This window comes from Bos taurus, chromosome 10 (genome assembly GCF_002263795.3).
Source record: "Bos taurus isolate L1 Dominette 01449 registration number 42190680 breed Hereford chromosome 10, ARS-UCD2.0, whole genome shotgun sequence".
NCBI classification, from domain to species: Eukaryota; Metazoa; Chordata; class Mammalia; order Artiodactyla; family Bovidae; genus Bos; species Bos taurus.
In genome coordinates this window covers 66,590,995-66,606,694 of record NC_037337.1, presented here as the reverse complement: position 1 = coordinate 66,606,694, position 15,700 = coordinate 66,590,995, and the positions used below count along the sequence as shown (strand labels likewise).

Below are 15,700 nucleotides of genomic sequence, written 5' to 3'. Positions count from 1 at the left end.
GTGGGATCCTGCAATAGAAACTCTGAATCCTAACCACTGGACTGCCAGGGAATTCCTGAACCCTACCCATTTTAAAAATAGAATAATCCTCATTTTAGGTCTGTCTGACATTTCCTTGTGATTAGAGTGAAGTGATACGTTCTAGGCCAGAGTACCACATAGGTGATATTGTGTCCTTCTCAGAGTACCATGTCTGTTCACATTGGTAATGTTAATTTCAATGACTTGCTCAAGGTGTATTCCAAATTCTCCATTATATAATTAGTGTTTCTCTCCTCACTTTTGCATCTAGTAAGAACAATCCATGAGGAGACACTTTATGATGCAAACATTCTCATCAAAATTTTCTCTAGATGTAGCATCCATTGATGAATCTTGTCTCATCTAATCTTCATTTTCATGGTTGCAAAAGAATGGTCCTCCAGGTCTAATACTACTTCCCCACCCACCAGTAAGCCATTGAATTTCATTACAGCTGAGGATTCCCTTTTCCCTCATTTAATTTTATTTACTGTCCATTTATTATTGATATGGACTTGTGAATTCCCATTTTTTTAGTGGTTTATAATTGATTGCTGTACTTCTTTTGATACTCAAATTCATATATTTTTGCTTATGTAAATTACTAGGCAAATGTAGCTTTAGGCAGTTTACCAACATCCAGTTGGGTTATAGCCACTTAGCCCCTTCTAAAGTATAGAAATTTGGGAGCCTAGCCCTGTTATGTACCAGGTGCAATGCTGAGCAATTTAATTTCAGTGTATGTGGCATACATATATGTGCTTAGATATGAATAGACGATAGCTCACAAAAAACTGATAGCAGGGCCTACTTTGAGAGAAGGAGATGGGGGAGGAGGACTGGGGTTTGAAGTTGGAGAGAAATTTTCACTTTTGTAATATTTGAATTTTTTAAAAAATCAGGGACATGTAACAAGTTATCAGTTCTTTTAAAATGTTTGTTTTCTTGTTGAATGGTTATCAGCAAAACCAGATCAGTTTGGTTCTGCCACTGAAGAACACATTTTGTTTTCCCTGTTACTAAACTTCTCAGCTTTGTGTGAAAGCTTTCTAGGCACACAGTCTTCACTGCCTTTTGTAGAATTGTTTGGTGACTACCCTTAGTGTGGGTCTGTCTTTGAAAGCAAGCTTTGAGTACCAGCACTGTAGATTTTGATTGACCCGTGGCCCTCAGTTCTCAGACTCAGAGTGTGACTGTACTGCCAGTGTTAATGCAGTGTAATTGCCATAGCAGTGGAGTGCTGCTTCCACCCTGACCTTCATTCTAGAAAGTTTTACAAGCTGGTAGAGGGGAGACTGTATGCGAAGTTGTTAGATTAAGTGCTCATCTCAAACTAATTTCTCAATCATTTGGCTGCATGTGTCCTAGGTAAGTAATGATGGCTGGATTTGTTCATGGCAGTGCTTTGGAATCTTAATAATTCTCAGGGTGTCTGCTATTGAGTAGCTGTCCTTTCCACATTTTAGATAATTGAGACCATTTTTTTTCTATAAATCTACACACAATATATCCTAAAGTTTCTTCCTCACTTAAAATAAACCAGTACATTCAAGACACTTGATCTCACTGTGGTAAGAAATCTCTGAACCTTGCAAAGCTCTGGATGCTCTGGCTCAGCGCAGAGAACTTTGTAACACACAACCCAGAGGGAAGCTCGGTTGGCCCCCTCACAAGCAGACTTGTGTAATTACTCCTCCATTAAGCCTGCATGCAGACCACACTGAACTCAACCATAGTCATCCTTCTTGAAAAAAAATAAAATAAAGTGGCCTTATTATAAACATGGGCAAGCTGGATTTTTTTGAGGGGCTTTTGCATTTTGGAGCCTTGTGGTTTTCTTCATCTATTTGATAATCATTAACATGCGCAGCAGTTAACCTTCCAGCAATGTGAAACTTTATATCTGAGCTTTGCAGCATCTGTCTTGAAACACAGACTGAGGTTTGCTGAGGCTGTTTTTATAATCACTGGTGGTAAAAATCAGGAAGATGCAAAATGGGCGTGTATTGAAGTGTAGTTCATCCAACATTCTAGACCTTAAATTAGAGTGATGAGCATAAACACTGCAAACAGAGTTTTTTTTTTTCCCAACTAAATTGCAATTATATTTTAAATTACCTACAATTACCAGAAACCATCTCAAAGCTAGAAATTAACTTCTTAGGCACTGGTCCCAGCAGATCAGCTGTTAAATAGACCATCTTGTGTAGCTGACCTCCCACTCTAGTTTCACTCACACACAGCCTCACACGAACCAAGCAAGGCAGAGCCCCAGGGCGGGGCACAAGTTCACAGTCACGTGATAGGCGTGACAGCCCAACAGGATTGTGCAGCCATATTTTTACAACTTCCTGAATTACAGTTTCATCCAGGTTCATGATGTTTAGCTGAAATACTGTGCTTGTTTTCTTTTTGCAAGCAAGTGACCATTTTATTTTAGATTTTAGTTGAATTATTTTATGCAGCAGGTTTTGTCATCTGAAATTTAGGAGCCACTAGGACTATTTCTGACTGGTCACTGTGTGACCTTGGTTAAAGTTCTTATCTTCTGGGCTTCAGAATGGGATGAGCAGTTGGGAAAGTGCCAGGTGGCCTCCCGTCAGGGCACCTGCCAAGTGGCCTACGTACATGGGTAGATTCTTTCCCATCTTGTAGTCAGTCTGCTCCCTGGTCCTGTGTTGCCACCTCCCTTTCAATGAGAGAATGGGGATACTTCCTGGCTAGTATATAACTCAGGAGAAAGCAATGGCACCCCACTCCAGTACTCTTGCCTGGAAAATCCCATGGATGGAGTAGCCTGGTAGGCTGCAGTCCATGGGGTCGCTAAGAGTCGGACACGACTGAGCGACTTCACTTTCACTTTTCACTTTCATGCATTGGAGAAGGCAATGGCAACCCACTCCAGTGTTCTTGCCTGGAGAATCCCAGGGACAGGGGAGCCTGGTGGACTGCCATCTATGGGGTCGCCCAGAGTCAGACACGACTGAAGCAACTTAGCAGCAGCAGTATATAACTCAGCACATAGTTGAGTTGAATTCAGCATGGTAGAGTACTTTAAAATGTTGAAATTTATACTTAATACATTTCAGAATGGATGAACTAGTTTAAACCTCATGGCCTCTTGTTTCTCCAGGAACCCATGATGATCCTCTTTTTCTTGAATCCAGTTTCTTGTCTTGAATTCACTCCCCTAACTGTCCCTAAAGTGATTTTTCTGAAATGCAGAGCAATGCCAATTTCCTTCTTAAAATTTTTCAAATTTTCCATTTGCCAAGAGCCATCCTGATTAGATCCCTGCCAACTTCTCTGCTTCACACTTCACTTCCACAGTATGAAGTTATTTCCAATTCTCTCCCATACACCACTCTTGTATTCATATAAAACACTTCGTTTTGTACTGTCGATTTTTTCTGGCTTGCTCGCCTCTCACTTGGCTAAATCTTACAGCGGTGTTTAAGACTGTTTAGATCGTACTTGGAGTGCATGTTTGTGTCCCCTCAAAATTCATATTATGGTCCTCCCCGCTGGCTCAGTGGTAAAGTATCTGCCTGCAATGCAGGAGACCCAGGTTCAATCCCTGGGTCGGGAAGATCTCTTAGAGTAGGAAATGGCAACCCACTTCAGTATTCTTGCCTGGAGAATTCCATGGACAGAGAAGCCTGGTAGGCTACAGTCCATGAGGTCACAGAGTCAGATACAACTGAGCATGCACAGCAAAATTCATATATTGAAATCTTAACCCTCGATGTCATGGTATCAGCAGGTACCTTTGGGAGGTGATCAGGTCATAGGCAGAGCCTGCATGAACAGGATTAGTGCCCTTAAAAAGAGGCCCCAGAAAGATCACTTGTCCTGTCTGCCATGTGAAGTTGCAGTGAGAAGACAGCCATCAGTGAGGAAGCGGACTTGCACCAGACACCAGATCTGCCAGTGCCATCATCCTCATTTCCAGAATTGGAAAAAGTCAATTTCTATTGTTTATAAGCTCCCCAGTTTATGGTATTTTGTTATATCTGCCCAAACTAAGACAGACCATATTCCCCAGAAAGCCTCTCTGAAAGTCCCTACAGTCTAGTAGATAATAGTTTTTAATTTATTCACTTAATTCATATAAAGTTGAGTGCTTATTATGTACTACTCAGTGGTATTAACTAATGAGGGTCATTTTCCTCTATGAGTCGCTCTGCTCATCTCTAGGTATCAGGGAAGAGAAGAGAGCGTCCAAAGAGAGTGAGTTAGATTTCCTGGTGCACATTACCGGGAGGGCCAGATGGATGACCTTCAGGGCATGTTTGGGAGGCCTTATCTGAGAGCTGCAGAAGGGTGATGTAGAACAAATAACTACAATCATTTCTCTCAACTATGAACTCTATAAAGTTGAACTTGAGCTTAAAGTAAAAGATGGTTTTTATTGAACTAAGTTTGGTTAATGTGCTAGACCTTACACTATTAATTATACTATTATGCTATTAATGCACCCTTCCTTATACTATTAATGATGTTATATTGGAGTTACATTAAAATAGTATGATTAGGGGATAAACCAGAAAGAGGATTTGTTTTGATTATTCTGTGCCCTATAAGTCATGTCAGTGACTTGATTAAGTAATGCTTCTTTAACCCAACTTCTGGGGGATTTTTGAGAGATAGACAAATTGGTGTAGAATTAAAAGGTGACAAATAGATGGGCTAATATATCTGCAATCCCATTATATCAATAGGAATGCTTTCAGCATCAAGAGAAAACCTAACCAAAGTGACAAACTATTTTACTCATGTAACAAGCATTCTGGAGGTAAACAGCGGTTGGTGACTGTTAACAGTGTGAAAAATACAAAGCCAGCGTTTCTCCAGTTTTGTTGGCCATTCTCTTGTGCTTTGCAAGATGGTTGCCATAGCTCTAGACATGAGTCTATATCCAAAACAGGAAGTGGGTGGCAGAAGGAAATGTGTGACAGTGTCATTTCTCCTTTGTATCAGGAAAGCAAGGATTTGCCAGAACGCCTGGAGATGCTTACTTACACCTCACTGGGCCTGAAACTGCCTCAGTGGCCAACCCTAGCTTCAGGAGAGCAGGAAAGCAAATATATGGCTTTTCTAGTCTCTGTAATGCAACATGCCAAGTAAGGTAGATTTGAGAACAGGAGATGGGCTAACCAACCAATGGCTTCTGCCACATGTATCCTGTTTAATTCTCTTAGAAGTCATCAGGCTTCACTACCATTTATCAGTGTTTTGGTCTTTAGGACTCTTGTAAAGGTGGCAGAAATATGAAGTTATAGATTGTTTACAAATTTCCTCAGTTACTACAGCAATGTGCCTGCATCTTCAATGGCCCATTTCATGCCTGAGGAAGAAGCATTTGCCTGTGGTGCCAAGGAAATGTTTTGAATCCAGTTGTTTGGATAGTTTTGAAAAAAGTGCAAACAAAAATGTCTATCCTTGGTTTAATTTTTCACTCTTGTTTATCCATGGGTGCTTCTAAGAGCTTTTGCAAGTAAACCTTCCAAATCTTAAACTAAGCGTGGTAGGCAAACTATCTCACAGTTTACAACCCATCAAGAAGAATAACAATCCATTAATTCTGGTGAGGTAAGCTCAAGAAAGGGGGCATGTGGAGTAAACCAGGGGGATTCTAGCAAGTGTGAAGGTTTGAAACCATAATGTGTTCTCACTGTGGTGGTATGTCCACAGACACCTCTCTGCTTTAGGAACACATGTGGCAGGATATGCTCTGACACAGTTGGCCTAAGGGCAGTACAGAGTAGTGTTTAAGATGTAAGCTCTGGAGCCAGTCTGTCTAGGCTCAAGTCCTGATTCTACAACTTACTAGCTGTGTGACCTCGGACATGTTACATAAACTCTCTGTGCCTCTAAAGCGGACAGTAGTAGTACTCAGCTAATGTATATAAATATATATGTGAAGCATTAAGAAAATTTCCCATCACATTATATACAACAACTGGTACCTATTGGCTTTTGTCATTGTATAGTGCTATTATATCACGGTAATGTCCACCAGGCCAAGTAGATTCTTTGCTTCTTCACCTTTCCCTTTTTGCTGCTTGTGCATCCTTTTGGACATTTGCCTATTATAGAGGAAGCACTCGTAAATACTCATTAATGTTTAAGTGCCTCAGAAGTAGTAGTACTTCATCACTCTGTGTACACTGTGCTATGCAATATGTATTATTATCACAATTTCACAGAAAGAAAAGAAAGTTGAGCAGAATGGTGAAAGAATTTGTCCAAGCCACACAGCTAGTAAACTTGTTGGAGTTAGAATTAGAACACAGGTATTTTGGGCTCCAAGATCTGTACTTACTCCCTTTGTGGCATTATTGAATCAAGTTATAAAACTTAAATTAGCTTTATGTGCATCTTTTTCTCTGCATGTAATTTTCTCATGCTCTGTGGGAAAGATTTGAGCCATAGGCATCTTTTAGGACATTTGCACAGCTCACAATCATCTTTCTCTTTCTAAAAACCATTTCAGAATCCTAATAAAGGAGGCCCCACTTTTTCAGAATACAAAACCCTTCTTTCCTAAGAGCAACCCATTCCATATGAGTGTCATAGACCCGACTATAGGCTTCCAAGAAGAGGCAGTATCACCTAGGTTATCCCAGTAAATCAGATAACCCATCCCATAAACTACCTTAATTGGTACAGGAACTGTACATGATCAACTCAGATCAGTAAATCATTCTTTCTTGGGACTTTTTCCTAGAGTTATTTGGGAAAACAATACAAAATGTATTTCCTCTCTTTTGGGTTATTAAGCTTATATAGAATTGGAGTCTTCAGCTTCCAGCTGTCATTCTGTTGGTGGAGAGGAACTGTTGAAGAATTAGAGTGTCCTTACAGGTGTACCTGAGGCCAGATGAATCTCCTAACCTATTTATGAGAGTTAACAAATTCCCTTCATTTGCTTACATTTTTTTGAGTTAGATTAATGCCACCTGCAGTAAAGACTCTTTATTAATATGCTTATTCCCCTTCCTTATCCATGGGTGTGAAAATCTTTTTTTAATTCAGAAACATTATATTAAGGATTTTACTTTAAATTGACACACATGTCAGATAAGCATGAGTTAAACGATTGTGCATGGAATCAAATCCACAAGAATTAGAAATCTTCACTCATCCTGAAGATTTTGCTTGGGTATTCCTTCCTTAGCTGTCATCATACAGCTACAATTGATGCATAGATGATATATCCCCAGGACAGCAATATGACAGAATACAAAGCTGAATAAATCTGGTCCAGTGTGTGGCAACTCACTGGCTTCATGGTAAGAAGACGACAAAAATTCAAAGCATGGGTATAAGATGCAGGCTCTAGAGTAATCTCTGAAGTGGTTTAAAAAAAAAAACTCTTTTGAGTTTTTCTTTTTCTAATTTTCCATCCTTTCTATTTATGAGACTTCACAATTTGAGATTTCGCTCGTGCTTAGAGAATGGAACATTCAAAAACCAGAAAAGAAAAGATAAGGAATGATGCTTTTGTTATTATTGTCATTATTAAGGTGAAAGCAAGAAATTTCTATTGTAAATCAATCCTGTTAGAATCGGGGGTGGATTCAAATCTTAATAGGCAGTGAGGAGAACTCATTCTTAATAGGCAGTGAGGAGGCCATATCATTCATAGAACCATAGAACTATAGAATATTTAAAGAGGAAGAGACCTAAGCAATTCAATATTTTCATTTTATGAGAGAAAAAGCTGAAACCCAAAAGGTTAATCCACTTGTTCAAAGTCACAGAAACAAACCTGTCATCCAGAACTCCCTGGTTTCATCTGTTGTTCTTTCACTGGATCGTGTTACCTTTTTTCTGAGTCTAAAATTGTCAGGCTGGGTCAAAACTAGATGTAATGTTCATTTGTATCATGGAGAGGAAGGCAATCAATGAATGAGCAGTTTCATTAATTCAGCACTAAATACAACTGCATTACATTAAAACAGCAAAAGAAAATAAGCAGACAACACTAGACATAACCTCATAGTTGACTAAATTGCAGTTTCTCTATCTGTGATTCAAAGTCCAAGTTTCTCCAACCTTTCAAACTTGTTATCCTTACTTTTTTCAGCATTGAAGAAAATTTATGAAAGCTTCCTCCCAACTCTGCCATGCTAAATACATACAGATAGAGATTCCCTCTTACACTGAAGCTCTTACAGAAATAACTACACCAAAAAACTAATTTGTGGAATATTTGCAAGTAAATGGATTATTGGCAATTCACAAAACAATTCATATTTATACCTTGAGTTTTTTTTGTTGTTGTTGTTAACTCCTTGCATTCCTCAGAGAGATATATGATCTGTAGAGCAATGAATTATTTCATTCCAAATATGTAGAATCATGGAATTTGGGGTGAGAAGGTTATTTAGAAACTGCCTGGTTCAATATTTATTGATGAGGAATCCAAGACCTAGGGATATTAATTGACTGTATGTAACCTTGGGCAAGGAGGTGTTATGAATCCTTCCATAATGTCATCTGAAATTAACTTTTTCTTGAAAGCTCTGAATTTTTAGGTAAAATTGAAATTTGATAGCAGATAATAAAGTATATCAAAATATTTTATACATTAATATTAGTTTGAATATGTAAATTAGATGAAAATACTGTTCATTTGAATGCTTAGTTAAGCTAAAATATATTTTCTTATCTTTCCACTTCCCTTAACAACCACACTACAAAAAACCACAGTAATCATTCTAACAGCATATCCCCTCTATATTTAATATTTTACACTGTGATATTAGGGGAATACAATCAACAGAGTCCCCAGTTGGCACTAGCGGTAAAGAACCTGCCTGCCAATGCAGGAGACATAAAAGACGGGAGTTTGATCCTTGGGTTGGGAAGATCCCCTGGAGGAGGGCATGGCAACCAGTTCCAGTATTTTTGCCTGGAGAACCCCATGGCCAGATGAATCTGGTGGGCTACAGCTCATAGGGTCACAAAAAGTCAGACACAAGTTAGCACTAAGTAAAACAACTTAGCATGCAGGCCCACACACATGCATATTCTCATAAAATGTTTTGTTTAATATGCACTTAACCTTAAAAAGCAGAGACATTACTTTGCTGACAAAGGTTTGTATAGTCAAAACTGGTTTTTCCAGTAGCCATGTATGGATGTAAGAGTTGGACCATAAAGAAGGCTGAGCACTGAAGAAATGATGCTTTTGAATTGTGGTGTTGGAGAAGACTCTTGAGAATCCCTTGGAATGCAAGGTGATCAAACCAGTCAATCCTAAAGGAAATCAACCCTGAATATTCATTGGAAGGACTGATGCTGAAATTGAACCTCCAGTACTTTAGCCACCTGATGTGAAGAGCTAACTCATTGGAAAAGACCCTTATGCTGAGAAAGATTGAGGGCAGGAGGAGAAGGGGTCGACAGAGGATGAGATGGTTGGATGGTATCACTGACTCAATGGACATCAGTTAGAACAAGCTACAGGAGATGGTGAAAGTCAGGGAAGTCTGGCTTTCTGCAGTCCGTGGGGTCACACAAAGTTGGACACCACTGAGCAACTGAACAACAGACCTTAAAATGTTGTGTATGTGTAATAAAACATTTGGTCTGATAGTCCCCCATAGTGACACATGAAGAATTCCAGAACAATCTGAATACCTCCTCAGAATCTTTGTGATCTGATTGGTGAAGTTAACCAACATGAAGAGCTCATAGCAAAAGTAATCTCCAGTTGCAGCAAGCACATTGGGTCACCAAGCCTCAGTAGTAAAGATAAAAAAGGACTCTTTCCTGCTCTGCCTTACAAGGGGGGGCATTTCTTGAATGGGAGAAGAACAATTAGAAAATACAGTAAGTATCTTAATCCAAGGAAAGCCAAATAGAGGAAACAGGTGTTCATTACCTAATTCTGTATTATCCATTCTTTCAGGTGAGAAAGACAGTTAGACTTGTAGGTACTTGCAAGCCTTATGTGTCTCAGGTTATTGTCTCCCAAACCACGGGGAGGGGAGTCTCAGACACAAGTAAGTAGTTACCCCAGAAGCTTCTAGCTGCTGCAGCCCTAGGTCTAGACCTGTTTTTTTTTTTTTTTTTTTTTTTAAGAAGTTAGTTGCATTTTTATTCTTGTCAAGGTCTCTCAATTGTATTCAACTCTTTGAAACCCCCCAGGCTTCCTCTGTCTAAGGAATTCTCCAGGCAAGAATACTGGAGTGGGTATTCCCTTCTCCAGGGGATCTTCCCAACCCAGGGATCGAACCTGGGTCTCTCACACTACAGGCAGATTCTTTACCATCTGAGCCACCAGGAAAGCCCATATTTATTCTTAAGGAAATTTAAATAAGAACTTAGAAAGTCTATGAAACTAAAAAGTTTTTTCTTTTAACAGTGTCAGTTCATAATATTTATTCTGCTCTGGTTTCTACTAGATATTGGGGCTACAGAAATAAAATTTCACTTAAATTTATTTAAAAAGAAAGACAAAGAGTGTAACAGTGTAATAATGGATATAGAGAGGTGTTCACTGTAATATTTATTACAATAGCAAAATGTTGACATTAACTTGAACAACTATCAATATGGGACTTGCTGAATTATGTTGTAACCATATAGGGAAAAAGTTATATAACTGCTTTAAATAGTGTCCTATGGAAATTTGTGCTTTTAGAAAGCAATTTTTTGGGGACAGGCATTAATAATGAAATGCTTTTTTTCTTTCTTGTTTAAAGCCTTCTGGGTAAAGAAATTCTATGCAGCAGCAAGGCCAGCTGGCATTCCCATATGAGAGACTATTTCTTTAATATTTGTAAGACTGACCACCCTAAGTCATTAAATCAGGGGATGCCCCAGTTGAGGCATAATTATTCTGCTTGGATAGGAGCCTGGTAGACTAAATTATCTTTAGCATCTGCCAGGGCACCTTGCTGATGTCTGTATAATATGGGATACTTGATGCAGGACATTGAAAATAATAGGCATTAGTTTAGAGATAAAAGAACCTACTTATAGGCTTACTAAAAATTATCTTTGGGCTTTCCTGGTGGCTCAGATGGTAAAGAATCTGCCTGCAATCCAAGAGAACTGAGTTTGATCCCAGGGTTGGGAAGATTTCCTGGAGAAGGGAATGGCTGCCCACTCCAGTATTTATGCCTGGAGAACCCCATGGACAAAGGAGCCTGGTGTGCTACTGCCCATGAGGTCACAAAGAGTCAGACATGACTGAGCGACTAAGCACACACAAAGTTATCTTTGCTCATATGTCAATTACTACAACATATATAATGCAGATAAGGCCTAATTAAATCACCAGTAGTTCACAAATGACAGTTAATAAACTAGTCAAATCTTGGCTTCCTAGAGAGGCAAAGTTTCACTTTGGATTCTGGCCCCCTTTTTTTGGTTTATTTCTATCTCCAACATTTGCTGTTTCTTAGGCTTTATCTTTAGTTTTCATCCTTTGACTACATGACTTCTTAAATCCTTTCTGTACTTTCTCAAGATCCAGTTGTTACAGAACAAGGACTTTGCACTCTCAACTGTAGGAAAGTTACATGGTGCTGTCACCATCACGATTTCACTACTCTCTTTTGACTTCTATAATTTGTGTCTCACTTTATCTATGTGGCTGTAGCAACTCTTCACTCATTTATTTAATTCAAATGTTTATGGAGCGCCTACTCTATACCACATCCTAGTGTACAAAGACTAGATTTGGTCTGTGCCCTTTGGATTAAACAAGCCTCATAAGGTACAGAGGCTTCAAAATGATTCAGAATATTTTTTCTAAAAACAGTTAAAATCAATAATACAAAGCTGCCTAAAAAGTCCTCAAATACTTGGAAATTAAACAATGCCCTTCTAAATAATTTATGGATTAAAGAAAAATTAATGTAAATTAGAAAATATTTTAAGCTGAATAATGAAGGTATTTCTGAAAAGGATACTGCTAAAGCAGTGCATAGAGGGAAGTTTATGCTTTTAAATTTTATATTAGAAAAGGAGGAAGCCTTGAAATCTGTCATCCACACTTTCACCTTAAGATGACAAAAAAAGAAGGGGAGGTTGAAACAAAATTTAGAAAAATTAAACTAACATAAGAATGAAAATCAATGATATAGAAAATGGACAGACAACAGAAAAAAGTAAAAGAATTGGTTCTTTGAAATGATTAATACAATTGATTAAAAAATACAGTAAGACAATGAGAATAAAGAGAAAATACAAATCATGGTCATCAGGAGTAAAGGAAAGGTCATTGCTATAGATTGTAGAGGCATTAAAAGAATAGTAACAATATGAACAAATTTTGCAAATAATTTCAAGAATGTAGAATAGCAAATCAAAAGCAATACATATCCTGGGGATAAATTCAAATCACAAACTTGAAAAATACTTGAATTTGGTGTTATGTTATCTAGCAAGCCATAAAGTTGAGTGTGTCCATTAATACTTCTTCATTAAAGGTAAGTGGAACATATTAGACTGAGCTCAAGCAGGCCTGCTGGGACCAGTTAGCTATGTGAGTAAGTGGTGCACACTCTCAGTGTTCCCAACCTTGATACATAGTCACATATCCTCCAACCTACCAGATTCTACCTATATTGTGAGAGAAGCACCCTTGACTAGTTAAATAAGGAAGGAAAACATGTAACCTGATTTATGGATGATTATGCACTATATGCCAGAGAAGGCAATGGCCCCCCACTCCAGTACTCTTGCCTGGAAAATCCCATGGACGGAGGAGCCTGGAGGGCTGCAGTCCATGGGGTCGCTAAGAGTCAGGCACGACTGAGCAAGTTCACTTTCACTTTTCACTTTCCTGCATTGGAGAAGGAAATGGCAACCCACTCCAGTGTTCTTGCCTGGAGAATCCCAGGGACGGGGGAGCCTGGTGGGCTGCCGTCTATGGGGTCGCACAGAATCGGACATGACTGAAGTGACTTAGCAGCAGCAGCAGCAGCAGCATGCACTATATGCAGACTGCTGTACTCTTTAACCTCAGTTGTGTCTTTAAGACAATGATGAAGAGAAATTCTCACTGTGGGCAGAATTATAAGTGGTACATTTTTGTTCACATTTCCTGGAAAGAGAGATGTCCTGTGTTATGAATCTAGATTGATTCATGCTATGCTATGCTATGCTAAGTCACTTCAGTCGTGTCCGACTCTGTGCGACGCCATAGACGGCAGCCCGCCAGGCTCCCCCGTCCCTGGGATTCTCCAGGCAAGAACACTGGAGTGGGTTGCCATTTCCTTCTCCAATGCATGAAAGTGAAAAGTGAAGGTGAAGTCGCTCAGTCGTGTCCGACTCTTAGCGACCCCATGGACTGCAGCCTACCAGGACATAGTCAGTAACTAATGGTAGTCTGGATGGACAGATTGGAAAAGAATAATACTGGAGGATTGACAATAAGATGTCTAGAGACAAGGTAAGTGGATGGAAACTTTTGACATACTAAGGGTGGGTTTTAGGAACAGTCCACCGCAGGCAAAGCAATTTTTAGAATGTAAATCAACAAAAGATTTTTTGAAGAAGAGTATTGCATCACTGATATTGTTTAGAATGCCCATCACATGATACTAAAAGAAGGCTAATTTATAGTTGGCTTTATTATTATTTTAAAATTCTCTACAAACAATGCACCCTCTTATCACCTGCACCTGAAGAGCCACTCCCATTATCCTGCCTTTGACCCACAATATTTGTATTCATGAATACTCACCAAAGGCGCTCACAGACTAGGACTTTCTCAGTAATCATAAGGGCAAAAGATGGCCCAAATGATCCATTCTATGGATGTCAGTCAGCAGCCACTTTCCTTGGTCACTCCAGTGATTTCTTAGTGAGCTCATAGAAAGTGTGGCTGTAGGCATGGAAGTTCTATATGGGATCTGACCCCCTGCCTCTCTGCACATGGGCAGAGAACCCATGTGCCAATAGCAGATACGAACACTTAACCATTACTGAAATATGGTCACATATCACTAGTTAGCCACCTGGTGACAGAATAATGATACTGAACTCCTATTTTTCATGGTTAATTTTCTGTGACTGTGGTTTTCATTCTGGAGGCCATGGGATTGTAGTTCTTGCTTCTTCTCTCTGTCTTCTGATGGATGAGGGTAAGAAACTTGTGCAAGCTTCCTAATGGGAGGGAGCAGCCATGAGGAAAACTGGATCTTGCTCTGGTGGATAGGAGGAGAAGGGGGTGACAGAGAATGAGATGGTTGGATGGAATCACCAACTCAGTGGACATGAGTCTGCCAAACTCCAGGAGATAGTGAAGGACAAGGAATCCTTGCATGCTGCAATCCCTGGGGTCATAAAGAGACACGACTTAGGGACTGAACAACAACTCCAAAATGACATAACAATCAAAGTACATGAAGCAAAAACTGATAGGAATGCAAGGAGAAGAGAGGAAGCCAGTATTATAGTTGGATACTTTTAACACTCTTCTGTCAGAAATGGATAGACTCAGCAGGTAGACAATCAGTAAGGTAGTTCAGCTGGTAAAGAATCCACCTGCAATGTAGGAGACCCCAGTTTAATTCCTGGGTCAGGGAGATTCCCTGGAGAAGGGATAGGCTACCTACTCCAGTATTCTTGGGCTTCCCTGGTGGCTCAGATGGTAAAGAATCTGCAATGCAGGAGATCTGGGTTCAGTCCCTGGGTTGGGAAGATCTCCTGGAGGAGGGCATGGCAATCCATTCCAGTATTCTTGCCTGGAGAATCCCCATGGAGATAGGAGCCTGGCAGGATACAGTTCATGGGGTAACAAAGAGTCAGACATGACTGAGCGACTAAGCATAGCACACACAGTTGAACTCAACGGTGCCATCAGTCAACTGGATATAATTAACATCTACAGATTACATAATCCAACAGTAGCAGATTATCCATTCTTCTCAAGCTCATATGGTACTTTCACCAAGATATACTTCATTTGGGGCCGAAAAGTACATCTTAAAAAGTATAAAGAATAGAAATCATACAATGTCTGCTTTCAGATCATATGGAATGAAACTAGAAATCATTAATAGAAAGATAGCTGGAAAATGAAAAAATACTCAACACACTTCTAAATAACACATAAATCAGAGAATAAATATCAAGGTAAATTTTTAAATCTAAATAAATTTAAATGAAAATGCAGCTCATCAAAATTTGTGGGTTGCAGTGAAAAAAGTGCTTACAAGGAAATTTGTAGCAGCTAATGCATATATTAGAAAGAAGGAAGATCTAATATAAGTAACAATCTAAGCTTCTACCTCAGACAACTAGAAAAAGAAAAGCAAACTAAATCAAATATAAGTAGAAGAAAAGAAATAGCAAAAATTAGAAATCAATGAAATTAAGAACAAATCAATAGAGAAAATCAATAAAACCAAAAGCTGGTTCTTTGAAAAAGTCAGAGTAATCAATAAGCCTCTAGCCAAGATAACAAAAAAAGGAAGAAAACACAAATTACTAATATCAGAGATGAAAGAGGGGACATCACTATAGATTCCATGGAAATTAAAAAGGCTAAGAAAGGGATATTATGAATAGCTCTATGCCTATAAACTTAAAAACCAAGATAAACTGGATCAATTCCTTGAAAGACACAGCCTTCCAAACTCACTTAGGAAGAAATAGACAATCCGAATAGGCCTATATCTATTTAAAGAAATGGGATAAACAACTAATA

The 15,700-nt window shown here is 39.1% G+C and overlaps 1 protein-coding gene, 1 long non-coding RNA gene and 1 other non-coding gene across 3 annotated transcripts in view; 2 read left to right on the top strand and 1 right to left on the bottom strand.

Annotated features, from left to right (window-relative positions):
* Nucleotides 1-3,539: 3,539 nt before the first annotated feature.
* TRNAC-GCA (transfer RNA cysteine (anticodon GCA)) lies at nucleotides 3,540-3,610 on the top strand. Its single transcript has one exon. It is a non-coding gene; the product is annotated as a tRNA-Cys (tRNA).
* A 3,540-nt stretch (nucleotides 3,611-7,150) lies between these two features.
* On the bottom strand, nucleotides 7,151-7,315 carry SMIM27 (small integral membrane protein 27). The gene is given in 1 exon segment (XM_024998222.1): nucleotides 7,151-7,315. A coding segment is annotated over 1 exon segment (165 nt).
* Nucleotides 7,316-9,172: 1,857 nt separating this feature from the next.
* LOC132346381 (uncharacterized) overlaps nucleotides 9,173-15,700 on the top strand; it is a 67,007-nt gene continuing 60,479 nt past the window's right edge. The window contains exon 1 of the long non-coding RNA XR_009496221.1: nucleotides 9,173-9,864. This is a non-coding gene — a long non-coding RNA (uncharacterized lncRNA). The remainder of the gene's footprint in view (nucleotides 9,865-15,700) is intronic.